Source organism: Haemaphysalis longicornis, unplaced genomic scaffold (assembly GCF_048455015.1).
Source record: "Haemaphysalis longicornis isolate Haplotype H1 unplaced genomic scaffold, Haemaphysalis longicornis Haplotype H1 scaffold_1, whole genome shotgun sequence".
Classification (NCBI taxonomy): domain Eukaryota; kingdom Metazoa; phylum Arthropoda; class Arachnida; order Ixodida; family Ixodidae; genus Haemaphysalis; species Haemaphysalis longicornis.
The window spans coordinates 351,766,151-351,791,347 of NW_027526203.1; the positions used below are offsets into that span (position 1 = coordinate 351,766,151).

The window sequence follows — 25,197 nt, forward strand, 5'->3', positions numbered from 1 at the left end:
TACTAAAGAAAAGCAGAAACATATTGTGCTGCCAACGTTTTTTTTTTCGCAAATAAGACCAAAGCACAACAGCTAACTAAATCTGGACGTTTCCACGCGGCGGTTTTCGGGCCAGATTCGTACGTAACAGGTGATCCCGGCGCCGCGATTTACAGCGTGTTTCGTCGTTTTTTCATGCGCTTGCAGCGCGTAAATCGTTGCGGTAAAGGTCTCCAAGCAATTGCGGCACGAGACAAAAAGACGTTGTGACAGAATCGCAGTCACTAACGGCAGAGAAAACGCACCCGGATTGAAAATACTGCAGCGGCGGACGTGCGCCTGCAAAAACAAAACGAAAAAAAAAATGGCGGCTGAACCGCACCGACCAATCAAGACACTTGCTGGCTTGCCTCGAGCGCGCGTGCTCCTGGCACTCAGCGGCTCGTAAACGATCTTCGCGAAATCGGTGGTAACGCTCGTTCTCCTCATGGGACGCCATTTTGAGATAGCGAAAAATACGCACAAAGAAAGAAGCTACAAGGCTAGTCCAAGATTGCCGCCGCCGGCAGTCTGCTTCGAGTGTGGCGTGCGCGCGAAGTTCAAGCTTTCTTAGCACGATTCTCGGCGTTTTGCGGCTCCCGCTGCATTTCCAAAGTCGACTTTAAGACCTTTCCCGACCAAATTCAGCGGTAAAACTTTCAGAGTATGTGCTTGAAGGTATGGAGACTTCAAAAATGCGTTCTTCCCAAAATGCATTTTTTCGCGATTTTCCCCCTTATTAATTTAGGCGGGTTTGGCCACGGCCGGTCTCGACTCTCCTCCTCCCGAGGGGAGCGCAGGAGGAGGAGAGTCGAGTCTGGTCGTGGTTTGGCGCAACAGGGGCACTTCGGCGCAGGATGGCGCAGCTAAACACGTTTGGCGCTCAATGGCGAAAATGGCGCAGCTGTTCCACCCCTGCTGCAGCCCGCGGGAAGGCGGAGATACTCGCCCCGAGGAAATCAAAGGCAATCTGGCACCGCTCCTGAAGTGACGAAAGAAAGCCGAACGGCTGACTCTTGCCTCTGGCTACCCGCCGGTAGAGCGCGGGCAGCCAGAAGAGGACAATCGAAAACTAATGCTTCTAAGTATCGTCAATTTGCTTACAAAAGTCAGGGCACGCATTAGCTGCCTACCACGCAGCTGCGCGACATACCACCATGATGAAAAGAAATAAAAGGCACCAACGGATAAATGTGTTAGCGTGTTTGCACCGTGCTTGGAGTGCGACAGCTGCAGAAAATACAGACTATGTGGTTTATACGGGGAAAAGCTGTGCCAGAGGTCGAAGAATAGCATTGGCATGAGAAATGTGAACATTAAGGTACACATCATAGTCTAATATAGCTTTTTTGCTGTGTGAGGTGGGAGCGTTAGTTCCGGGCGTCTGCCGCCAACCTCATGTATGTCAGTGCCCCGACGTCTCGTCTGTTATTTCACCCCCCCCCCCCCCCCCAAATTTAGGGAGTACCCCACTGCCTCCTAATTAGACATATCATCATCATTTATGTACACTGCAGGACGAAAGCCTCTCTGATAGACTTGAGCATATGCGGGGCCTCAAATGTGCAGTTTAATTGTAGCTTTAGTCACGGTACAGAGCGGGAAGGGTCACATAACGTTGTCCCATATATACGGAAAGCATAACTATTTTGGGCTAATGGTTCAGGGTGAGCAGAACACAGCACCATTGAGACTACGGGTTGAGGAAATTGAAAGGGGCAAGGCAGATGCAAGGTGCGTGGCCTCTTCTTGCGCCTCACGGGTACTACACGGTGGGGTTCGTCGCACCTTTCCTGCCGGAAGGGTTCCTGGCCACCAGGCGATGGCCGGCTCTCGAACGCCCCCTTCGAAGGTGGTCTGCTTGCCGCACAGGAAAGGCCCGTTGCTGCCGCCTGCAACATGCGACACGGTCGGCGGCGGAGAAGTGCTCTCGCCCCAGGCACGTCGTAGCTCGCGAGGAGAATCTCAAGGCCACGCTCGTCGGAAAAGGCAAATCGGATCTAAAGGACGCCGGCAAGTTCAAAGGCCCACGAACAGGAAGTCGAAAAGTGTACCGACTAAGGGTACAAAACGAGCGCCATGAACTGAGGATCAAAAGCTTGTATCCGCCATTGAATCAGCTCAAGAGCCACGGAAAGTAAGGTGATTGGGTGTGACAATCAGGGATGGGAAGCGACTGTCAAGCATGATTGGGAACTGAAGTCGTGCGGGGGAAATAGCCAAGAGGATGAAACAGACCTGGGCCGGCCCACGGCCGGACTGGAGGAGCGGCGAGGGCGCACTTTCATGAAAGTGCGCGCCCGCCGCTCCTCCAGCCCGGCCGTGGCCGGCCATGTGTGATGCGGAGAACTACCGGCAGGTGGACTACCAGAGTAACCAAATGGCTTCCGAGAGACGGCATGGGAAGCGGGGAGGCGAGAAAGCTCGATGGCGGGCTGGGACACGAATATTCGAAGGGGGGGGGGGGGGGGTGATGAAGGATATTGGAGAAGAGAGAGAGACAGAGAGAGAGACCTATTTATTCGCACATCTTTTAAGGCTTCGGCGTTGCTGGGGTGGAGCTGCTGTTACCAGTCGCCCCCAAAAATTGCTTCAACGTGTTGGAGGAGAGCCTCCCTGTGCTCCTCTTCTGTCAATCGTTATGAGGAGGTGGTCAATTAGTGTCGGACTGAGGATGGGTATCGGCCGGTGCTTTTCGTGCGCTTGCGGAGAGCGAGATTGAGCTGCTTTTGGAGGTCCTCTTGGGGGTCGAACCACTCCGCCAATGTGCCAGGAGGAGGGAAAAGGGAGTCTGTGTATATGTTCCTTGTCTGTATTATCTCTGCGCAGTCCCACATGTAGTGCTGGTTGTTATCGTATCCGTGACCGCACCGTGGTGGCCAGGTTTGGTGGCCAGCTAGGGTGGCCAGGTTTATTTTCTATGTAGTGGATGCAGGATATAGGAGCGATTGGAGGCCCATGAGAGAGGACCTCGTCTTGCAGTAGATATCAGCATGCCCTATCATATCAGTGGACATCAGCAACGACGGTGACGATGGTGGTGATGATGATAACGACGACGGCTATTGACAGTAATCGTACTAGCCATTATTACGCATAATTTACTGTGGTCTTCCCTACCTTCCCTAACACCGAGGTCTTCTTTTTGAGAATTTAAACACATATGTGACAAATCACTTTAAGTTTTAACCACTGCCGCCACCCCCGGCACTACGCTTCAGGTGCAGGCGGGGGAGGAGAACTTGGGTGGGAGAGACGACGCCTCTCGAAGGATCCCCACAAGCTATATATGTTCCACGCATGCTCATAGGCAGCCTCAACTAAAGCTGATTTTACATCAAATGTTTTTTTCCCCTGGACATTAGTACCTGTTTAATGGCAATAACTTCTTGCTGTTCCTAGTTTTATCTGCTTTTTTATGGTTCCTGTAAATATCGAGTTTACACATTTCACTGCATATGGTTGCTGCGTTTTTGCGCACATGGACGAGGGAAACGAATGCACGCCGAGTTGTAACACAAATTTTGTGAAAAGCAAAACTACAACAACTCCTAACGTTATCACAAAATCCTGAGAAGACCTAACTGTTCTACAGCGACATCGCTTTTCATACAGTTTGCTGGTGCCAAATTTTTACTAGCTGCTGCTACTTTTCCGTTCACGAATTTTTTTTTTCTCAAGCTAGCAGACGCGGGAGCTTTTGTGTTTTGTGGTACATTTATAACTGTTTAAAAAAAAAAGACCGCACAAATTTGTTCTTAAATTTCGTCACGCGGATAGAACGGGCCGACCAGATGCTGTGGATCGCTCTGTTGGACGTACCGTCCTCTTTGGCGTATGTAGCCGCTCCGTTGTCGGAGGTGAAGAACACCAGCGTGTTTTGAGCAAGGCCTGTGGTACGCAGGGTGTCCAGGATGGCGCCCACACCTTGATCCAATTCGATGACGGCATCACCGTAACTGCGCGCGCGAAATACAGACACGTTCCTGAGTTCCTCACAATCCAATGGACTCGCAGCATGGGCCCGCTTCTCCGCCAAGTGGAAGCAAAAAAAAAATTGGCCGCGTATCTGCTCCTTTCGTTGCAAATGTCGTCGAAAGACGATAGTCTTTATTGACTTTTGCCAAGTAAATGCCTCCCTTCGCTTTCCCGCTCACCTCTCTTGTTGTTCCTCTTGCGTCGCGCTCCTCCCAAGGTAAAGACGCCAAATGTTTGCTTAAATCATTTTAAATTTCCCGCGTTCCACTGCTCCGAACCGGGTGTCTCGATGCCAACGCTGCCGTACGGCGAAGACGCGTGTGAATCGAGGCGCCCTACTTCAACGTTTATAGAACCGCGTTTCCTTAGTCCACGTGCGTTCCCAGCAGAACGTGGAACCTATCTAGTGGAACCTTTTGTAACTCTTGCCACTTGATTTCTTCAAATGCCGCCAGCAGGCGACGGCGGAGTGATATTTTTTTCTTCAGTTGATGAAGTATTTAATCTCGCCAAAATCAAACATGTACGATTTTTTTATAAAGGACCGCTGCAAATATCACTTCTGTATTAATTTGTTGTCTTATATATGCGTAATGTCTTGTTGTTCTTCAACAATATTCCCAAGTATGAACATTACACCGGACTTAGACGGGCACATTTAGCTGTGACTATATAAAACTATTGCGCAGGCATTGCGTTACTTTGGCCGGGTGGCTGAATCGAGTCACAGACAGACAGACGGACAGACAGACAGACAGACATACAGACATACAGACAGACCAAAATTTCTGGATTTAAGTAGCCCAAGAAAGACTATCGTCTTTAAAAAGCGTCCATCCGCAGCCCGGCGTGTCGGCCCGCGTACCTTTGCCGTTCCCAATAGAGTGTCATTTGCAGGGCACCTCACGTACAGCCACCGCAGAATTGTCACGAGCGCATGCTCACACAACCGTAGCTGGCCAGCACCATGGGTTCACGTGACCTCACGACTCGCAGACGGATTCAACCATGTACCGTAGGCGGTGAAATTAACGTCGCACTCTCTGACCAGAACCTCCTCAAGGCGATTTTCAAGCAGAGTGAGCTTGCTGTTAAAGCTGAGGTCATAATTACTTCTCAGATCAGGACCCTTCCGTTGATTCATGGACACGTCCAAGCAACGTTCGCTTGAGATTTTTATTGGGCACTGCGGAACCAAGCGCACGATTTAAACAGGCGCTCTCAAATCAAAATATGTATCGGTAGGTCTGCAGTAATAGCCCCCGGTATTTGTAATTTACTCTTCAGGTTAAACTATTCGCGTCGGATCCCCGGATGCCATATACTTATCTGTTCTTTCTTTAGACACGTATGCCTATCCCTTAGGGTTTCGTTTAGCGAAGATGGTCATTTCTTGACACAGCAAGATGGCGCTAATATCCAAGTAATGAATCAACCTACTAAACATGCTAAGAACCGTACGTGTCTATCGCCAACGTACGGGAAACCGTGAGCTGCATCTCGCTGCAAAGAATAAAGCAGCTGTGTGCAAATAATCGCGCTCAGTTAACAGTCACGCTTGGAAACTCTGTGCCTCTACTGGGAAAATATCTCTTTTAACATTTTTTTTCATGCTTCACCTTAACGACTTTTATAATATGTAGCTTGCTGCCAGTGTTCAAAACTGATTTCTATCATGTTCTACTAATAAGCTCCTAAGCGCGGCAGGACGAACAAGTTGCTGCCGCCCCATTTTCTACGCAAGCACATGCATGTTTAATCTAAACAGAATTAAAGGAAATTTCTGATATTTGAAGTTTTTGCGCACCTAAGCAATGTAGCGCTTCTTTCAGAACTTGGAAGACTTAAAATCAAAATTCTAATCTTAATGTAGACGGAACAGGACAGCAAAATGTACTCATCCCGCCAAAGGAGGCTAAATTCCTATGCGCCCAGCAAGGCGCACGCAAAATATTACAACACGCCCCCACCTCCTTCTCCCCCCAAAGACTTTTATGGTACTAACGTTAAAGCGAGCTTCCTTTAGCGCGCCTCAGCCTCAACCTGAATGGTATAAGGTTGAGGTTTCGGTAAGGTCGTAAAAGCTGATCGCGATCCGCCGTGGAGGTGTGCGGCTGAGCCCACGAAAGCGGGTTCAATACTGATCGTGGAGACCGTGTTAATGATGGAGTCGAGAAAAAAACACACCCGTGTGTTTTGTGATTTCGGCGCACATTAAAGATCCCATGCGGTCAAAATTAATGGCTAGCCCTCCACTACTGCGTACCTCATAGACCAGGTTTCCCTCGGTGCGTTAACCCCTTAACCCTCGTCCCCCATTTTTAAAAGCTGATTACGGAGTTTGAGGTTAGGTCAAAGCCACTGAGGTCATTTGGAAACATCTATCGAACGCCAGTGAAAGGGGGAAAGCAGCCACTGACAGCACATGTCGCCAATCCGACGTACACTGCGCAACCGGCAGTATCATAATGGGCCTCCTCGATTACCAGTCCCGGACCGTCGCGGACTGCCCGGTACACGATCCGGCGCTCGATTTGCTCATGCATTCCTTCGGGGCCCCTAGTCCGAGGGCAGTCCGAGGACTGCTCGCGGACGACCCAGGATTGGTTAATCGAGGATGTCAATTGTTTCACCACCTGCCGCAGCGCTCAAACGATCACTCGGCATTTTATTTTTCGTGTTTTTGTTTTGTGCAGTTCCATCCACGGAGTGCACGCTTGGCCGGTTACGTCAGTTCGTACATCTTTAAACTCTGCTCAACGCAAATAATGGCTTTCTGACGCAGTGTCATCGTGTGAAACATCTAAATAATTTCACGAACAGGGCAGGAAATACACTTCAGCAGCTCGCTAAAATTGTAAAATAAAATGTTTGAAGTTGAGCCCGACTAGTTTGCCTGCCCGCACTGGCCGAGCCCCCCAAGACGCGTAATTGCAAATATAAAATGCATGCATGCGGTAAATTAGTTGGCTGCTGCTTCCTATTGTTCCCACGCTGGGGGGCAAACAGCTCACTACATTTTCTGAACGGACGCTTGCCTACATCTCTCGATTTGGCGACAATTTTTTTTTTCGGTAGTCCTGGTATTCTCACGAAACCGCGTGTTCTGGCTTCAGAGCCTGAACGCCCTGTGGACTTATACGTGGCTTCTCAACAGTCGTGTACTCGCGCTGAATACCGTCACCACTACCCGGCACTATGGAAGCTTGTGGAACAACAAGAAGCTACTCCTAGGGTCAAGGCATCCACGCTCGCGACACAGCAGTGCAGTCAGCAACAAACTAAACGAAAAATGAAAGGTGTGAATTTAGAGCACACAAATTTCAATTTTAGGTCGCAGACCAAAAACGGAGGACATGCATGCATGGCTCGGGTACGTTAACGAAGCGCGACGGCCATGCCGTTGTTACGCGTCTGCAATAAAAACAAAATTCCATGTTTTATGGTTCAGGAATACAATTTCGCGTTGGCCAGTTACTTGTCGCTGCATGTGCCGCGGTTCTTCTTAAGCGACCAGAGTCCGGGCCGGCGCACTCACGCTCCTCGGACGCTCCGGCCGCGCACTGCTTGGGAGGAGTACACGGGCGCGTGTGTAGCGTCCGGGGCCCAGTAGAGGAAGAAGGGCTGCTGCTGCGACGCCTGCCGCTTTATGAAGGACACGGCCTCCTGGGGAAGGAAAGGACGCCAGCTGTCAAGCGCGCTCGTACCATGCCTTATATACGATCGGCCCATGCCAGCGCAAGAGAAGGGGTGCCCCTCGTGGCACAAATATGAGGCGACATAACTCATTCCCCGATAAAGACGCAATTGTGCCTAACTTAATCCTGATATTCGCAGTATCAGAACCGAACGTTCGTGAGTATGGAAATAACGAGAACGAGTGAAATGCCAAAAACTATTCGAGTCATACGAGGAATTTCGAATGTTAGCCCACTCCTATAATTTAAGGCTTGACCTGCGGAAAAAACAAGAATAACCGTTGCTGGCACCGTTCCGCCATCCCCTATCCGATAGCTTGGCTTCAGTAGTGGCGAAGTACGAACTTCATGATTAAATGAAAAGAAAACGCTATACGCCAGTGTAAAAGCCGCCACTAGGTCCTCATGCGTCGTGCTATTTGTGCCACAGTTATTGGCATAGTTCAGGCAAAGCATTGGGCCGCATGAAAAAAAAAACTTACCATTATTTATTTATTTATTTATTTATTTATTTATTTATTTATTTATTTATTTATTTATTTATTATTTATTTATTTATTATTTATTTATTTATTTATTTATTTATTTATTTATTTATTTATTTATTTATTTATTTATTTATTTATTTATTTATTTATTTATTTATTGACAGGCACTTACCTCCGTGTACATTACTGTTATGTTCGACGTCGCCGCCTTGACGTCAATGTCGAATTCACCCTCGTAGTACCTGGAAATACAAAGTGGTTATCTGAATCTGCTGCCACCGCCACCCAATATTAAGGGCACACCGTATGGTTAACGTTTGAAAACAAAGATAAACATTAGTTCAAAACGCCGCGGTGATGGAGGCGAAAAGCGAAAATGCCCGTGTGTTCGAGATTTCGGCGCTCGTTAAAGATTCCGTTAGAGGAGGCACGTTAAAGGAGGCCTGCTTTGTTATATAGCCCTAAGCAGTCACAAAAACAGTGTCGAATTCACCGCTGCCTGCGTTTCTCGGCTCGTGGGATCCGTCCGCCCCGCCACCGAAATCTAGCGTGACGGACCCAAGGCTGCCGTGAGAGACCGGGAAATTTTGCAGAACGCTTCAAAATAGCATCAAATGAGGCGCGCTGTGTAAACTCGCGAGCCTGGGTTTTACTCTCGACGAACGGAAGGAGTTTCCCTGTGCTGTGCTTATACGAAGCTAACGCAACGTTATTCAACCTGCGTCAAGAAAAGGGCCTCGACTACCCCCAAGTGAGCGCCGAGATCAAAGCATCCATTGTCGACGATAGCCTTGGTTGTTCGGACCAGCGCATCGGGCAATCTCCGGTGCCGGGTGGCAATGTTCAAAGAATTTTTCGAGCTCGCTTTTATTGTCAGCTTTACAGTCCTTGTATTTCCGTTAGTTGCTAACAGCGTACTTGGACTTATTGTCCCTCATTCGTTGGCATACATCTCTAGCCTAGTCCGACGGGTACTTTCAGGGTGGTTAGTGTTCTGGCTGGACCGCACTCGTATTCTGCTTCACACTTTATTGGGACGTGATTAAATACCGGTTTGTCGGTTGTTCGGGGCTCCACATCATTATCTACGCTGCTAGAGGCGAAAGCTACAGGCACCAAAGGGCAAGGGGTTGGGCGATCGACCCCCTTCTTCACCCCCTTCAAGCGCTTTGAATATCTCCCCTCCGCACAGGTTTTTGATTGGTTCAATTTCCATTAGCGATGGATGAAAAAGAGAAAGAAAGGCGGTCTAACAGCTTCAAAACCATTCTCCTCCTCTTAGCGATGGCGATTGGTACGGCACTGATAACAGAATACACGTGAGAAAATAACTTCTCAATATTCAGAATCGAAAGGGTCGATAATCGTACATATCGTACATAATCGTACAATACGTACAATCGTACGGACAGGAATCATGCACACATGAAACAGTCATAAACAGAAGGCGCACAAATTGAATTTAGAAGCGACATTAATTTGACATGGCGGTAAAACGTACCATTGTAAGAGAACGGACTATGAACTCATAAGTACATATTACTTCTTCATGCAGGTTACATTTTCCATGATGAAATATGCACGTACCAGCAGGATAAAATCATAAATTATTACATAGGTAATAAATATAAATGTTTTCTGCCCTCCGTATTTTAAGAGTTTCGAATAAAGGTTGCACTGAAAAATCAAGCAGAGGGTGATTAAAAATTTCAATGGCCTTCCATTGTAACCTGCTGAATCATTTTATACTGCTGGAAGTGGCGGCAACCCAGACAATCATACACTGATCGAAACAAGTCAGGAACAAATGTGTGCATAAAAGTAACATGGTGTTGTTTTTGTTGTTGTGAGATATTCTCTACGTGTGTGAGATGCAGCAGTTTTTGGCGCAAGTATTAGTGATATAAGATTTACGCGTTTGTCCCTGGGCAGGTTGTTCGTGAAAATTACGCCCAGTGTTTTGGACTCATTCACGAATTCTATTTGGGTATTATCTAACTTACGTTTTGAGTACGGTGTAGCCACTCTCGCTTTTGCGTGAAATGTTATTGCCTTGTTCTTTTTTTTTTTTGAAGCATTACTTACTACGCCATTATCAGATGTCCATTTGCTTATTTTTGGTAATAAAGAATGCGCTATATATTACGAAGTGCCCCCCCCCCCCTTCCCCTTCTCAACACGCCACTGGATCCACCGCTGCTTGCCACTGGTTCTCGGCTGATGATTTATTATCTAGTGGATTAGCCCCGATTACGAAGATGTAATTCTCGCTTATAACATCCTGGCGAGAATTCTGCGGGCATACAACACGTGCGCTTTAATTCTATGAACGTTTGATTCGCACTTGCGTGTGCGAGCAGCTTTGATCGCCCTGTAGAGCGCGCACCACCACGCACTGTATTATTATGCGAGAAAGCCAGCTTGCGGTACACCGAACACCAGCGCTGGGCATGACGACAGGCATCTCGGTGCGTCGTTCCGAGAGAACCCGCTCGGCTTGCTTGCTTCTGTTCTTCTATGTGCCTTGCCCTCCCTACCTTTCCTGGGCTGGTGTGCCGCGAGACATATATGTGGAATCGTGCTATTGAAAATGCCTCTCTACCCCGCCTTTCTCTTTCCTTTACAAAATAACAGATTGCTGCTGCGGAGTGCGCATGTACTAGTCTACAACATATATTTCCCGAGCATTGTGCAGTCGGTCTTTATTTTAACTGCGAAAGCCATTCCTAGGGACGCTATGCAAGCCAGCGAGGCCGACATTCGCCTTTAGAGGAGGAGGAGGTGTGCTCGCCACGCGGTTGGCCACCCGTGGGCGGCAGGGAAGTGGCCAATCGTGCTTCGTCGCTGCACACGCATTCAAGGCCTTGAAACCGAGTCGGCGGCGTCGGGATGGTGGGTACACTAAAACGGCTCCCACAAACAAGGGACGCCGAGAGAGAGTGCACCGAGCAGCCCCCCTGGAGCTACTGCGGTAAAATGGCTGCCCCAACATCAGCGGACACACGACGTCGCCAGGCACTAGTAACAAGCGAATAGCAACACGGAGGTGTCGTGCTGTTGAAGCACCCACTCAACGCGCCGCCGCGATGCGTTGCCCTTTCCAAACCATTCCAAAAGAACAACGCGAGGCTCTCCCTACGGTCGCCTATGCTCGTGGTACGCGTTACAATGCACACGTCGTTTAGATTTGCGTTACGCGTAATAGTTTCTCTAAAAACATCTTCATAGTATTGGCACAAAATGACTTTCTGCCGGTTCATTAATATGAATAGGCAGGGAGTCATTTGGACAGTCAGGGAGTCAGGGAGTTCATTCATATGAATGGGCTCACTGCGAAAAAATTCAGAGACACACTCAAGACTCCTTACGTGTGTTTTTGCGGTAGCCTTACGGGACAGTTACCCTCGAATGGGTACGCGAGCATTGTGGGTGGGGTATGCTGACGTCGCCGCCAGTCGAAACTTGTGAATCGGCCCTGAGTTTCTGACGGCAGCTGCCATCACCACTAGCCCGTCCAGTCCACCTAAGTGGGTACACTGCACGCCTACATTCAGCCTCAACGAATCTACATCAGATTGTACTACAACTGTCATCCCTTGCTGTCAAACCATGCAAGTACTTCCTCTTTTCAGGCATGTCATCAGCTGACAAGCTTGGAGTCGGCGTGCGTCATAGGCTCCAAAAAAGCTTCGTGCACTTTTCTTCGGGCCACTCGCCTGCCGATCATGTGGTCGTCCCTGAAGACGGCGATGTTTGGCTCAGTGACGTCATCGTAGGGACCCGGATGTGTCGAAGGCGATCCAAAGAACTCGTGGAAGCCATGGCGCAGCGGAAGGTACTGCTCCCGGTGGCCCAGGTGCCTGCGACGACACGGAATGCATGGGATCGCAGGGCTGTCGTTGGCTGCGCACATTCTACTAGCACAACCATGTAGATAAGTAAATGTCGTTCAGAAAACATACATGACCCCCCCCCCCCCCCCCCCCCCCCCCCCCCCCCCCCCACCACCACCACCACCACCACCACCACCACCACCACCACCACCACCACCACCACCACCACCACCACCACCACCACCACCACCACCACCACCACCACCACCACCACCACCACCACCACCACCACCACCACCACCACCACCACCACCACCACCACCCCACCACCACCACCACCACCACCACCACCACCACCACCACCACCACCACCACCACCACCACCACCACCACCACCACCACCACCACCACCACCACCACCACCACCACCACCACCACCACCACCACCACCACCACCACCACCACCACCACCACCACCACCACCACCACCACCACCACCACCACCACCACCACCACCACCACCACCACCACCACCACCACCACCACCACCACCACCACCACCACCACCACCACCACCACCACCACCACCACCACCACCACCACCACCACCACCACCCCACCACCACCACCACCACCACCACCACCACCACCACCACCACCACCACCACCACCACCACCACCACCACCACCACCACCACCACCACCACCACCACCACCACCACCACCACCACCACCACCACCACCACCACCACCACCACCACCACCACCACCACCACCACCACCACCACCACCACCACCACCACCACCACCACCACCACCACCACCACCACCACCACCACCACCACCACCACCACCACCACCACCACCACCACCACCACCACCACCACCACCACCACCACCACCACCACCACCACCACCACCACCACCACCACCACCACCACCACCACCACCACCACCACCACCACCACCACCACCACCACCACCACCACCACCACCACCACCACCACCACCACCACCACCACCACCACCACCACCACCACCACCACCACCACCACACCACCACCACCACCACCACCACCACCACCACCACCACCACCACCACCACCACCACCACCACCACCACCACCACCACCACCACCACCACCACCACCACCACCACCACCACCACCACCACCACCACCACCACCACCACCACCACCACCACCACCACCACCACCACCACCACCACCACCACCACCACCACCACCACCACCACCACCACCACCACCACCACCACCACCACCACCACCACCACCACCACCACCACCACCACCACCACCACCACCACCACCACCACCACCACCACCACCACCACCACCACCACCACCACCACCACCACCACCACCACCACCACCACCACCACCACCACCACCACCACCACCACCACCACCACCACCACCACCACCACCACCACCACCACCACCACCACCACCACCACCACCACCACCACCACCACCACCACCACCACCACCACCACCACCACCACCACCACCACCACCACCACCACCACCACCACCACCACCACCACCACCACCACCACCACCACCACCACCACCACCACCACCACCACCACCACCACCACCACCACCACCACCACCACCACCACCACCACCACCACCACCACCACCACCACCACCACACACACACACACACACACACACACACACACACACACACACACACACACACACACACACACACACACACACACACACACACACACACACACACACACACACACACACACACACCTCCTCCCAAAAATAATATAGTAGATATACTGCCGCAGAGAATTTTCGGATCTACCAAAAAACATCTGTTTTCTTGCAAGATACTATTTAATGCAAAATACTTTCGTTTGGGACGAATGTTCTCTATAGGCTGAAAACCCTTTGCTGTTACTTGATTCCATTTTAAAGCGGGTTTACCGTAGTTTCAAGGTGCTCTCTGTGCGTGCGAGTCGTTTCAAACAAGTTGGCTTTGGAAGTTGGTGCCATCCATCATGTGTCACGTATTCACGCGTGTAAAAAGGGAGCCCCAGCCCAGAACGTGCTCCGCGGCCCATATAAAATCATTGAAATGCGAACTTGGAAGTTCTCGGTAACCACTTTGCAGATTCTAAATAAATTAGTTATGTTCATCTGCAAGAGTGTAAACCTGAATTGTCAATCGCTGAGCCGTAAGTATCAAACTTGTCGAGTAACCATGTCTCATATTACGGATCAAGTGCAAGAAGCTGGAACGGACGGAGGAGAGAATACAAGGATTACTGAAACAAAAGACGCATTGGCGGTAAGAATTAACTTTAAAAGTTCCTTCGACTGGCCCCCTTTTTAGCGGAGCTATTCAACATGAAACCCCCTTTCCAGTGTTACTGTCCGACATGAAATTTGACTCAGAAATGTCGTCTGCGCGCTTTTATATTGTGCAATACAAAATTTCGTCCTTGCATTGCGTAAGGCGACAGCAGAAACCGTACCTGCGACTGCGAATGACAGTACACGCTCTCACTCGTCCTTTGCTTACATTGCGTCTTTATAAAAATAATTGAGCTATACGCCGCTGTGAACCAAACCTGCGGGGGCCTCTGAGACCATAGAATTTGGAGGGTGGTTTTTTTTTTATTTAAAAGCAGGAGCTTTTGTTACGTTTGAAAATTCGTGTGTGTGCGTATACGCGTGTGCGCGCAAGCTCACCTGCTTATTTAAACGAGTCGGGGTCACATTTAACCATATATACTTTTGTGCGTGCGCAACGCTATATACCTCTTTCCCCTTTGCGCGACCGCCAAACCTTCGGGGTTAAAGGATGGCAGACAGCGAAAAAATATGCGCAGTGCCCGAGCTCATTCCGCTGACCTCGCTGACCGGCCCATCTGTCTGTCCGTCTGTTTGTAGCGCGCAACACGATGTGCCTCATAGGTGTACACGGGGGATGATGGCGTATTTTATAAAAGTCCTTGGGGCCTTCAAGGCAAACGCGGGTTGACGTGTGTGTGCGGAGATGAGAAAGAATTCTTAGGCACTAGCTGTCGGACAATCGCCACTCGGAAGCAACTATTTTTTTCCCATACCCTGCTCACACGTGTAGGAATTTTCCAGGCCAGTTGGCCGCGTGGCACACCCTTCGTTCCATGCATCTGTCTGTCCAACACCGTTATTTTTGGACTCAGTTTGCGGCGAAGAAGGCGAAGACGTGGACAATTTTTCGACGCAGTTGAAAAGGGACCTTCTTCTGATTTCCATGGCGACCTATCATCCGTATACAGAAAAGGTATGGCGCTAATTATAAAGGGCCGGTGGGGTTTGATAAGTCCCCTGCGATCGAGAAGCCGGCCAACACGCCGAGCACCTCGTGCATTTTCCCATCGCCGCAGCTGTTGAAGAATCCAACTGGCAGCGACGGTAAAGACTATTCGCCGATTACTTGTGCATGCTTATGTCCGTATGAAACTTGCGTTGCCCACTACTGGACAAAATGCTATAGCGTAGGGCAACCATGCATGCACACTGACCATTTGCCGATGATCATGCTTCGGTAGCCGACGTCGTTCAGGACTTCGGGAATGAGCAACTCCTCTTCTGGAAGGCCGCCCAATATGCTTTGTATCGCGTACGCTGCAACACCAAGGCGAACAAGGGCGCACAAACATTTTGAGATATATATACATAACATGAAGTCGTGCGGTAAAGTAGACAGAGCAAAACAGCATGCAATGTTCGCTATATAATTTATATAGTGAAGCTACATAACATGTAATAAAGATTAGTGAGGAAAACAAATTACACGGTACGTTTTGAGCTTCAGAGACTTCCCGAAGGAAATACTCCACCTTCTTGTCGTTGGGGGCTCGTAACAATGCATACCGACAAAAAATGCGGGCACTTTTCAATGATTTTTGTAAAGAGGAACGCATTGCTTGCGCGAACGTTTTCGCCATTCTTTTCGTTTATTTCTACCCTTTCGTACTCTCCCAAAAACTGGCTGTAAATTAGTTGTGGTTGCGTATTAGACACGATTCCTGGTGTCCTTTATGGCCCTAAGACACACGCTGGCCTCGGTTACCGCTTGCATAGAAACTGCGTGTTCAACGAAAGTGGTACAAATGGATTAAATTCCAGAGCGTGTCCTGTGTTCGTGATAACAGTAAAGCGTCAGCTCACGGTGTAATGCCATAAAGGTATACGCTGCTAACATCCGGGGTGCGAGCTGGCAGGAGGGCCTGTCCATGCTACGGGCTTTAAAGGGCTTCTGCAAGAGGTTTGGACGATACAGTTGTGTTGGCATTTTCAGATAAATCAATGTTCCAGTAATCATCTCCTTCAATTTTTTTTTAAATCGATGAGTATTAGTGGAGTTGCAAATCAGAACAGCGCGTTTTCGATCGCGGCGCGTTTCCCCCTTGTTTCGTCTTTCTCCTCGCCCCGCGTCAGCGCTCCGCTCGAATATTTCCCATGATGCCTCGATTCTCAGTGACGTCTGTAACAACATCCGGTTGCGCGCGTCTGCTACTGCGATAGTACCACGTCGCAAGCATTGCTCTGGTACAGGGCTGTCCAACTTTCTGCGTTCCGTTTGCGCCGTTTTTTATTAATATTATTTATCACTCCGCTTATGAATCCCGCACTCCGCTCACGGCTGGCAAAGCTGACAGAAGGAATGGGGCGGCCGTTTTACGCTTGCGCAACACGCCGAAAGATAGCGCAAAAAGAGAACGACCCTGACCTGTCAGAGAACGACGCGGTCGCGACTGCATGTGTTGGTACGTGTAATGAGAGTCTAAAATTGTGAGCGAATAACTGAAGAATCGCCTCAAGATTTGTTAGAGTGAACACGTACAGCTGCAACAAAAAGTAAACCACAGCACGGGTTCGTGAAATTAGAGTAATTTCTATTTTATGCGGCTGCCAGCTTAAGTGGAATATGCGCGGCCGGATTTTATTATATAATTTCTTGCTGGCTAAGCACATGGCTAGAAATCCCCTCAAAATCTGCAACCCGTGCTCCCTTTACTTTTGGGGGCACCAGTACATGCGTTACGAACCGACGTCGGTTAATATATTGCTGAACTGGCAGTTCGTCCGCGCCAATGTCGAGCTTGGTCGGGTTGTGGTGATGCCATGCACGCGAGTACACAGGCAGTAGTAGTATTCCATTCCGTTATTCCGATCGGTTCTAAGGTTTATAACCGTAACAAAAAGGCAGCCCGAGGGTTGCACGATACAGCGCAGGGCTTTTTTTTTTTTTTTTTAGTGTGAGATATATTTTTACTCGTGTTGGCCCTCGTCAAGTAGTTCACACCCCCTGAAAAGTGTGGGCAGGTCAATGAATAAAAAGTACACTCTGAGCCACTCGTCGTTGTGGCTTGGAAGGCCATGTCCAAAGATGACGTTTACAACTGCGTGGGTCTTCTAAAATCTCGAGGGGGCAATGCAAGGAGGTTACAGGAAAATGTTCGATATCCATCACTTCTTCACGAGGCACTGCAGGACTCTTCAGTTGGGAAGCAGACCCACTAAAACCCAAGACGTTTTTTTCCCACAGCGACGACATAAATCAGCATTAACGGCATTTTCATCTGATGTTTGTCCGAGTGATGTCTCAGCTCCAAAGTCTACGAAGAGCATCAAAGTCGAGTTTAGTTCGGTAAACTTCCAGCGCACGCACACACACAACGTGCAGTCGTGCGCATGCGAAACGCGAACACGAAAATACGAACCAGAACACACAAATAGCGCGATTTATTTCCGTGCAAGTGAAATTGTCGCGTGGATTTATTACAGTAACAAAGACTGGAAGTGTGTCTTTCCGAATATACCACTACTACCGAGCCATTACTTTATCTTCACTGTCTAATTTATTTGATTTTGCGTGTTCTGGTTCACATTTTCGTGTTCTCATTTCATCTGTGCATGACTGTACGTGTGTGTGCGTGTAGAATGTCATACTTTTCCATCCCCCCGTTCTCTCCGTCCCCTTCGATTACCAAAATTTTTGCACTGGTCTCCAAGTATAGGAAGGAAATGTCGGGTACATGTAATCAACAGTTAAACAAATTTTGAGATATACTGGGGGTAGTTTGGGACAAAAAGTTTAAGCAAGAAGCCTTTCCGAGTTGGCTTGTTCATGATTTTAAACCGGAGTCCATTTAACCCAGTTTTAGAGCTAGGTTCACTCGTTGAACACCACCCAATACGTAGCGAAAACGTTGGCACAAAATTGGCGCCGGCTTATGCATATACAGAAACACAAGATATTTCGTTTCATCCCAACGGCGTGCCGGTACAGTGAGCTGGCTGTTCCCTGGTCTAAATATAAAGGCAGCCGTTCCATCCAGGTTCTATCCCTGTTCACGCGCGCTCTCGAGCATGCGCCGTGCTGTGCCCTTACGATGGGTCACGCGCTTCCTTTCCAGCTCGAGTAATAATGCCGGCAGTAAACTACCGTACTAAAGCTGCAACTCCGTAGGTTTCTTTTGGGGCTCCACAGGTTTCAAGCGTCAATGCCTCGTTCATTATACCACCAGTTATGCAGTGAAAATGTGCTACGCACGGCCAACTAAAACCGTGAGGGTACGCACCATCTCTGGAGTGGTTGTTCGTGGTGTAAAACCCGGTCCGGATGGGCAAGCGGCCAGTCAGCAGTGCCGCTCTAGCTGCAAAAGTGAGCGTTAAAAACTTACTCACCTCGACAGTCGCCAAATCGTGGGCTCATTCATATTCGCGCGCAAAACGTATGATGAGCTAGCGCCCTTGCCTGTGTGCGTTAGAAGGAACGTGCCACTGTATACGCGGCACAGTAAGAAACTCGGGGGAAGCAATAGTGGCTTCCTCTCTATGACACACTGACGAACAAGAAGAAACCTTTCCCCCTTGCATGAAAAGCAAGAAACCCTTACAGGCAATTATACGCGCCATGCCTGGTTTCTACAGCCTTTCCAGAACAATGTAATGTTTTTATCATTGTACTGTTTCAAAAATAATTCAGTGTTGACGCCCATTTTAGGTTTGCTCAACCTTGCATAATTTTCTTAAAGGTTCGAACACTCCGCATAAAATTCCACCGGAAGTATCCAGGTAATAGCAACTTATAAACAAAAATTTCGACTCATAAGACTGGATATCTCGCTTATTCCTCTGCAGCTTTCCAAAAGGTCTACAACGTTTTAGCTCACGGGCCCGAACAGCGTTGACAGCTCGCGGATTTCTGGACTGAGAAAAGGCCAACCACCTTTCTCTTCTTTTTTTTTGTTTAATTTTTACGCGGCTCCAATAAACGTTTTGCTGACTCACACCTCCGCAGTTTTAAATGGTTTACCGATTGTAGCATATATTCTGTGCCACGAAATTATTTCCTCCAAAGCAGGTCACAGATACCAAGAGCACTGCGATTCATTTAAAATAGAGCTAAACGGAGGCCTCGCGCACACAGCGTTGCACGCTAGCTGAAATATCAGTGTCCTTCACTTTTTTATTGTCCCTTTTTGTGCTGCTTCGTATGCATCGCAGCCTAGCCAACTTGCATATACCGCTCTGAGGAAGAGCGACAAGCGTTCATAGCGTCTTTGGGTCTGAAGATCAGCATGGTGGCGGCGACGATAGACGTGCCCCATATGTATCGCAGGGAGAGAAAGGGAACGGAAGGGGGTAGAAATATGGGTTGAGGTAGTGGTACAAAGGTGGTTGGGGCAGGAAAAGGAAGGGGTAATGGGGAAGAGAAGATAGATCAGCGACCACCGCCGGGGAACGGGAAAACTATCACCGGGCTTTTTTTTTTTTTTTTTTTGAACATGAAAGGAAAATTTCCTTGTTTGAAACAAAAAATGAGACAGGGTATAGTGAACTAGAATACTCAGTCTTCGCTTATAGTGAACTAGAATACAAGTATTCTAGTTCACTATACCCAGGGCGCGGAAGCCGCGGCATTGTTGTCCTCACAAAAAGATAGTCGGTGATTCGCCTGCTCCCCAGGAACAAGTTCACACCATTTCTGTGCGAGTGTCTCTGTCATGCCGAAACAAATGATTATTTTTCGGGCGTTTTGCCCAAAATCCATGCACTTGCTATTGCTGGAGACCAGGGAAATTCGAATCGAGGGGTATTTCGGACTACGCATGTGCACGCCTGAGACTATATATGAGGCTAGAGTTCGATGCTGCGAGCTGAGCAACGTGACCTAGTTTGCGGATACGTTGTGCGGGTGAATTAAGTGCGCCCTCAGTGTGCACGCACACCAACTTATACTTTCATGCTTTTACGATGCTTAGGGACCGAGTTCCAAACCGTTTTCGTAAGCGACGCTCTTTTGGGTGGAGAGAAATTAAACCCACCTGTTTGTCCGTCTGGCTGGGTATTATTATTTGGGCCTAATTGTAAGCCTAACAATATTTTGTGCCCGTCTCTCGCGCCCGTCGGAATGGGCAAAACGTTTTTGTGGAATATTTATCGTAGTCGAGGAATGAATAAACTAAAATTGACCACGTATCTGCTCACTCCACTGCAAATGTGGTCGAAAGACGATGGTCTTCTGTTGCCTCTGCCACTTCAACGCCTCTCTCCTCCTTCCCGCTCACTTCTCACATCCTTACCCTCTCTTCTCGCTCCTCACACGATAAACATGGCGGATAGATAGATAGAAAAAGTTCTTTTGCGCTGTGCTTCTCATTGAGTCACACTGGTCTCGGGCCCCCAAGTCCGGGGCTTCCGCTGGCCGACGTGTTTCTCTCGCTGACCGGTCCGTGGACCATTTCTGGGGAGCTGGATGCGGTTGAGCAGGGTGGCCTCCCATTGCGCCGTGGATATCTATTGTTTGGTGTCATGTTCTTCATGTTGGGAGTTTGTGTGCAGCACCGCATCATGTGGAAGTCTCCCGTCTGATCGCAGGGAAGGCATTGTAATGTTGCATTGTGGTGTGGTGTTGCACTGGAAGGCATTGCGGGTAGTACTTATGTAGGGTTGCGGGAACTGGAAGTGTGTTCGTGTGGAGCTGTCGCAGCGCAACACCTCCTCCATTCTTGTGTGCGAGGGATGAGGAGCCGGAAATTTGCTTCTGTCAAGCCTCTGTTCTAGCAGTATTTCCCGAGATACGGCCCGTTCGTCACATGGCGTTTCGTCATAGGCCGGTTCGTAATAGGCCGTTTGGTCACATAGGGTTGTTGAGCCAAGGCGTGGCGGGAGTCGAAAAATGAAGCTCTCCAAACAGAAGCAGAGGGTTTATTTTCGTGGCACTCAGTGGTGTCTTCGTCGTTCGATTCCACGAGGGGCGAGCCTCGTGCCGCGAGAGCAAGCTCTGAGCGCGAGCTATCCCTCAGCATCTCCGTCGCATCTAGGGGGTCTTCTTCGTCTTCGTGCATGCTCCGCATGTACCGAAGAACAATGGAGATGATATTCTCCACAGGGTCATTCGTCATAGGACATTTTGTCACTTAGGAAAGTTCGTCACAGGAACGTAAAACAAAATTTGCGGTATGTTTTTAGACGTAAGTGGGGATGAGGCATCACTCATTGTGCTTTGTACATCTTGCGTAATGGTTGCTGAGTAAGAAAGTGTAAGTCTAATTAATTTGCACACGTTGTTCTCCCAAATTACGTGATTCTCGCAATCCTTTTTCAGCAATGTGGAGTTAACAGGTTTTGTACTATATCTTTCGTTACCCGTGTGACATATTTCTTTTGGAAGGAAAAGTAAGATAAGAAAGAGGGCGTGTTAAACCCCCCCCCCCCCAAAAAAAAAAAAAAAATTACACCATCTTTCCACGTGGGAACTCTGAGGGGATGCAAAGCCGTGGAGTAGTAGCGTGTTAATTGGTTGTTAGAGTAAAGACACGTGTAGAAGCGTATTAAATGTCTTCTTTATTTATCGAGTAGTGGGGAACGTTTTGCGGCTTCTCGTTCTCGAAGCGAGGAATCCGCTGTTCGACGCTGGCGTTTCGAAGCGTTGTCACGCTGCCGAACGACATCTGGATCAGCTACTCGCCGCTGGCATTTCAAAGCGGCTTCTCGTTCTCGAAGCGAGGAATCAGCTGCTCGACGCTGCCGTTTACGTTCGGCGTCGCCAGCTCTCCTCTGTGCAGCCTTGTCTTCGGAGGTGCTCGCGGTTCTGACAGTGTGCTGGCTGGCGCTAGTTGAAGGTGTGCCAGCCAGTTCGCTGACAGAATCGTTGGCGTCCATTTCCAGTCATCGGACAGCGCAGTATATATACCGAAGAAGCAACTGAGCGGAGCGCGGACGGGGTTTATTTGCAGAGCAGAGGGAATGGAGAGGAAGAGCAGCGCGCATGCGCGTGATTGGACAGCTTGTGGGAAGAGGGGAGAGGAGGAGCAGCGCGCGCCAGCCCACAAGTGGTGTGGAGAGGAGGAGGGAAGAGAGCGGCGTTATCACAGCTGTTGTGGAGAGGAGGAGAGGTGCGGACGCCGGACGACGGAGGGTCGACTAAGAGATGCTTTGCATCTAAAAGTTATTACAACCACCACCTGCAAAAAAGTAAAAGGGAAGGCCTACCCACCAACTGCGAAAGGGTCAACCTGGTACGAATTATCAGAGTTTAAAAGCCACTAAAACCCTCCCCCACTTCTTGACATCCGCCCAAAATGAAACTTCCACACAAAACACCCAAGAACGAGAAGCTACCACTTTCCCTATTACGGGACCACTCAGAACCAGATGCCTCTTTGACCAGTTTTCCCATGACGAGTCGGCTTTGACGAGTGGGCATGCTCCCATGGAGGGTGCCCAAGCCCGAAGCAACACTGAACATGGGGGCACGCGCTCTTCTTTGTAGCCCCTCTTCCGAGAACTTCATTAGGCTACGCCCCTGCCTCACTTTTCTGTCTAGGGTTCTTGAACTCGTGTCGATATTCTTGATCCACCCAGGCCACCCTACTTGCCCACTCCGGCTTGCATTCTTTGCTGAACTTTCCCATATGTGCGGCCGAAAAGAGACAAAAAAAAAGAAAACATGTGCCTCGCTTCTCTTTCGAATCAAACCATCCTACCTGCTTCACTGAGGCCCACTTGCGTACAAAAAAAAAGCACTTGGAAATTCGTTTTGTGCACCTATGACGAACTTTCCCATTTGTCGAACCGGCCTATGACGAATGACCTTATGTGACCAAACGGCCTATTACGAATCGGCCTATGACGAAACGCCATGTGACGAACGGGCCTACATTTCCCTGTAGGTGGTGTGCAACGAAGGGGGTGAAGCCGATTAGCTGGCTCCCATGCTTGGGGGCAACCAGCGGGAGTGAACGCTCGGATAAAGAGTCGTGGGTTCATGCGTGCGCGGCGACGTTCCCCGGGCCCGGTCTGTCCCTGATGACTCGGACAGTGATGGCGGACACCATATGATCTGTGCCCCTTCGGGCGGATGATTCGCAATTATGCGAAGGGCCTGGCGACATTTCCTCCTGCGATAAAATTTCGGCAAGCCCCTTGGGATGCGGTCATTATTATTGCGCGAGGACGGGCAGAGATGGCCAGGAGGATGGCACCTCTTCCGCGCGAGTCGGATCAGTGGTTTTGGTGAATGTCATTGCTATGGGCTTACCGCTGGACGAGCAGGCTGCTGCTTTGATTACACCATTGGTGGGGCCGGCAGCGTCCACGTATGTACATTGTAGCAGGGTAGGAGTCCCGCGGAGCTTTGCTCAAGTCAATTCAATTTTGCCGCGTTCCACTGCTTGCGCGCCATCTACTGGAATCTTTCGTTACCGTTGGACTTTTTTTTTATGTCGCCACGGAGTCTAGACTCGGGCGCGAGCGCTTTTTGTATTTTGGGGTCAAAATATTGTTTCCAATAAATTTTTTTTATTTGCTATCGCAAAAATCAAACAACCACGTATTTTTAATTATAAGAACATTGTGCTACTTATGGATTTTATGCTGCTGAGCCCAAGGACGCGGGTTCGATTCCCGGCCGCGGCTCCCGCTTTTCTGATGGAGGCGAAAAGCGAAAACGCCCTTGTGTCCGACATTTCGGAACACGTTAAAGATCACCAGGTGGGCAAAATTAATCCGGAGCCCTCCACTACGGCGCGCCTCATTGCCCGTGTAGCATCAGCGCGTTAAGCCTCCTAATCAATTAACTAATGTATTGATGTTTTGCTTCAAATATGCCAAATGTTTTCTTTTTGCTCAGAAATGTTGACAAGTATGAAGTGTGTTTCCAGATGAAGTGGTTTGATTGATCAACTTTTATTTGCCCTGATTTATCGCTTAGCCGTCGGTCAGGAGCCCTCGGTCGGAGCTGAGTAGCGCGGTCTCCCAGTTAATGCTCATTCGAACTTATGTTTAGTGTAGGCTGCCCTGCCTTACTGTTTTGCGGGTCATTTCTCCGGAGAGGGCAGGGCCATATCATGTGATGTTGGTCAGCCCTGTCACCGTACGCCTGGGTAACATCGGCTGTAAGCCACTGGATTGTGGAAACAATCGGTCTGCAGCCGTCGCCACGCCACTGACTGCCATTTGCTCCGTGTCCTGTCTGGGGCTGGGTATTTCACCCTTTCTAGCTTCACATCACATCAAGAAGACACCATAGAAGTCTCCGAAAACAATGCCAGGTGTGCAGAATACTTTACTGCTAACAACAGATAACAGGGCATCAATACATCACCCTTTCAAAAGAGACAAAATACAAAGGAAATGTAACAGAGGTGGGCGGCCTCTTCTTCGCCCGCGGGCAGCCGCGGACGAACAACGCTACTTGAACCCGGGAAACGGGGGCGTTCCTGATATTCGAGGCGAGAGCTGGTTGGCCCACACTCTCACTGCTCCGGGGAAGGGAAAGAGAGGCGTTTGTTTAATTTTGTGACCCTCCAAACGTTGCCTGCCTGTAGTACCCTGTACCTCAAATCGGCATAAGCTAGGCAAAATAAACGATCACAGAAAAGAGAGAGAGACAAACATTTATTTTAGTAATGAGCAGGAGGATGTTCTTAGGGCATCCACCCAGTGAGAGGCATCCTTATTCCAAGATGCCTTGGAGCTGGCTGGCCGTCCGGGCCCGTCCAGGTAAGGTCGAAATCGAACCAGGGTGTCATGCGCCAAAGACTTGGCCACACGCGGCATATAAGTGCAAGGCGCGCATGAGCGGAAAAAGCGATTCCCTTCGACGCGCCGCAAACATGAAATGTGGCTGCTCTGA

The 25,197-nt window shown here is 49.8% G+C and overlaps 1 protein-coding gene across 3 annotated transcripts in view; it reads right to left on the minus strand.

The window, feature by feature from the left end:
• The window catches only part of LOC144154863 (N-acetylgalactosamine-6-sulfatase-like), a 48,328-nt gene that overhangs the window by 6,792 nt on the left and 16,339 nt on the right, over nucleotides 1-25,197 (minus strand). For all 3 annotated transcript variants that reach the window (XM_077685937.1, XM_077685936.1, XM_077685938.1), the window contains 7 exons: nucleotides 18,635-18,709; nucleotides 15,569-15,671; nucleotides 11,899-12,042; nucleotides 8,355-8,424; nucleotides 7,535-7,662; nucleotides 3,841-3,977; nucleotides 1,807-1,910 (listed from right to left, as the gene is read on the minus strand). In XM_077685937.1, the coding sequence (XP_077542063.1) occupies nucleotides 1,807-1,910; nucleotides 3,841-3,977; nucleotides 7,535-7,662; nucleotides 8,355-8,424; nucleotides 11,899-12,042; nucleotides 15,569-15,671; nucleotides 18,635-18,709 (761 nt within the window). The remainder of the gene's footprint in view (nucleotides 1-1,806; nucleotides 1,911-3,840; nucleotides 3,978-7,534; nucleotides 7,663-8,354; nucleotides 8,425-11,898; nucleotides 12,043-15,568; nucleotides 15,672-18,634; nucleotides 18,710-25,197) is intronic.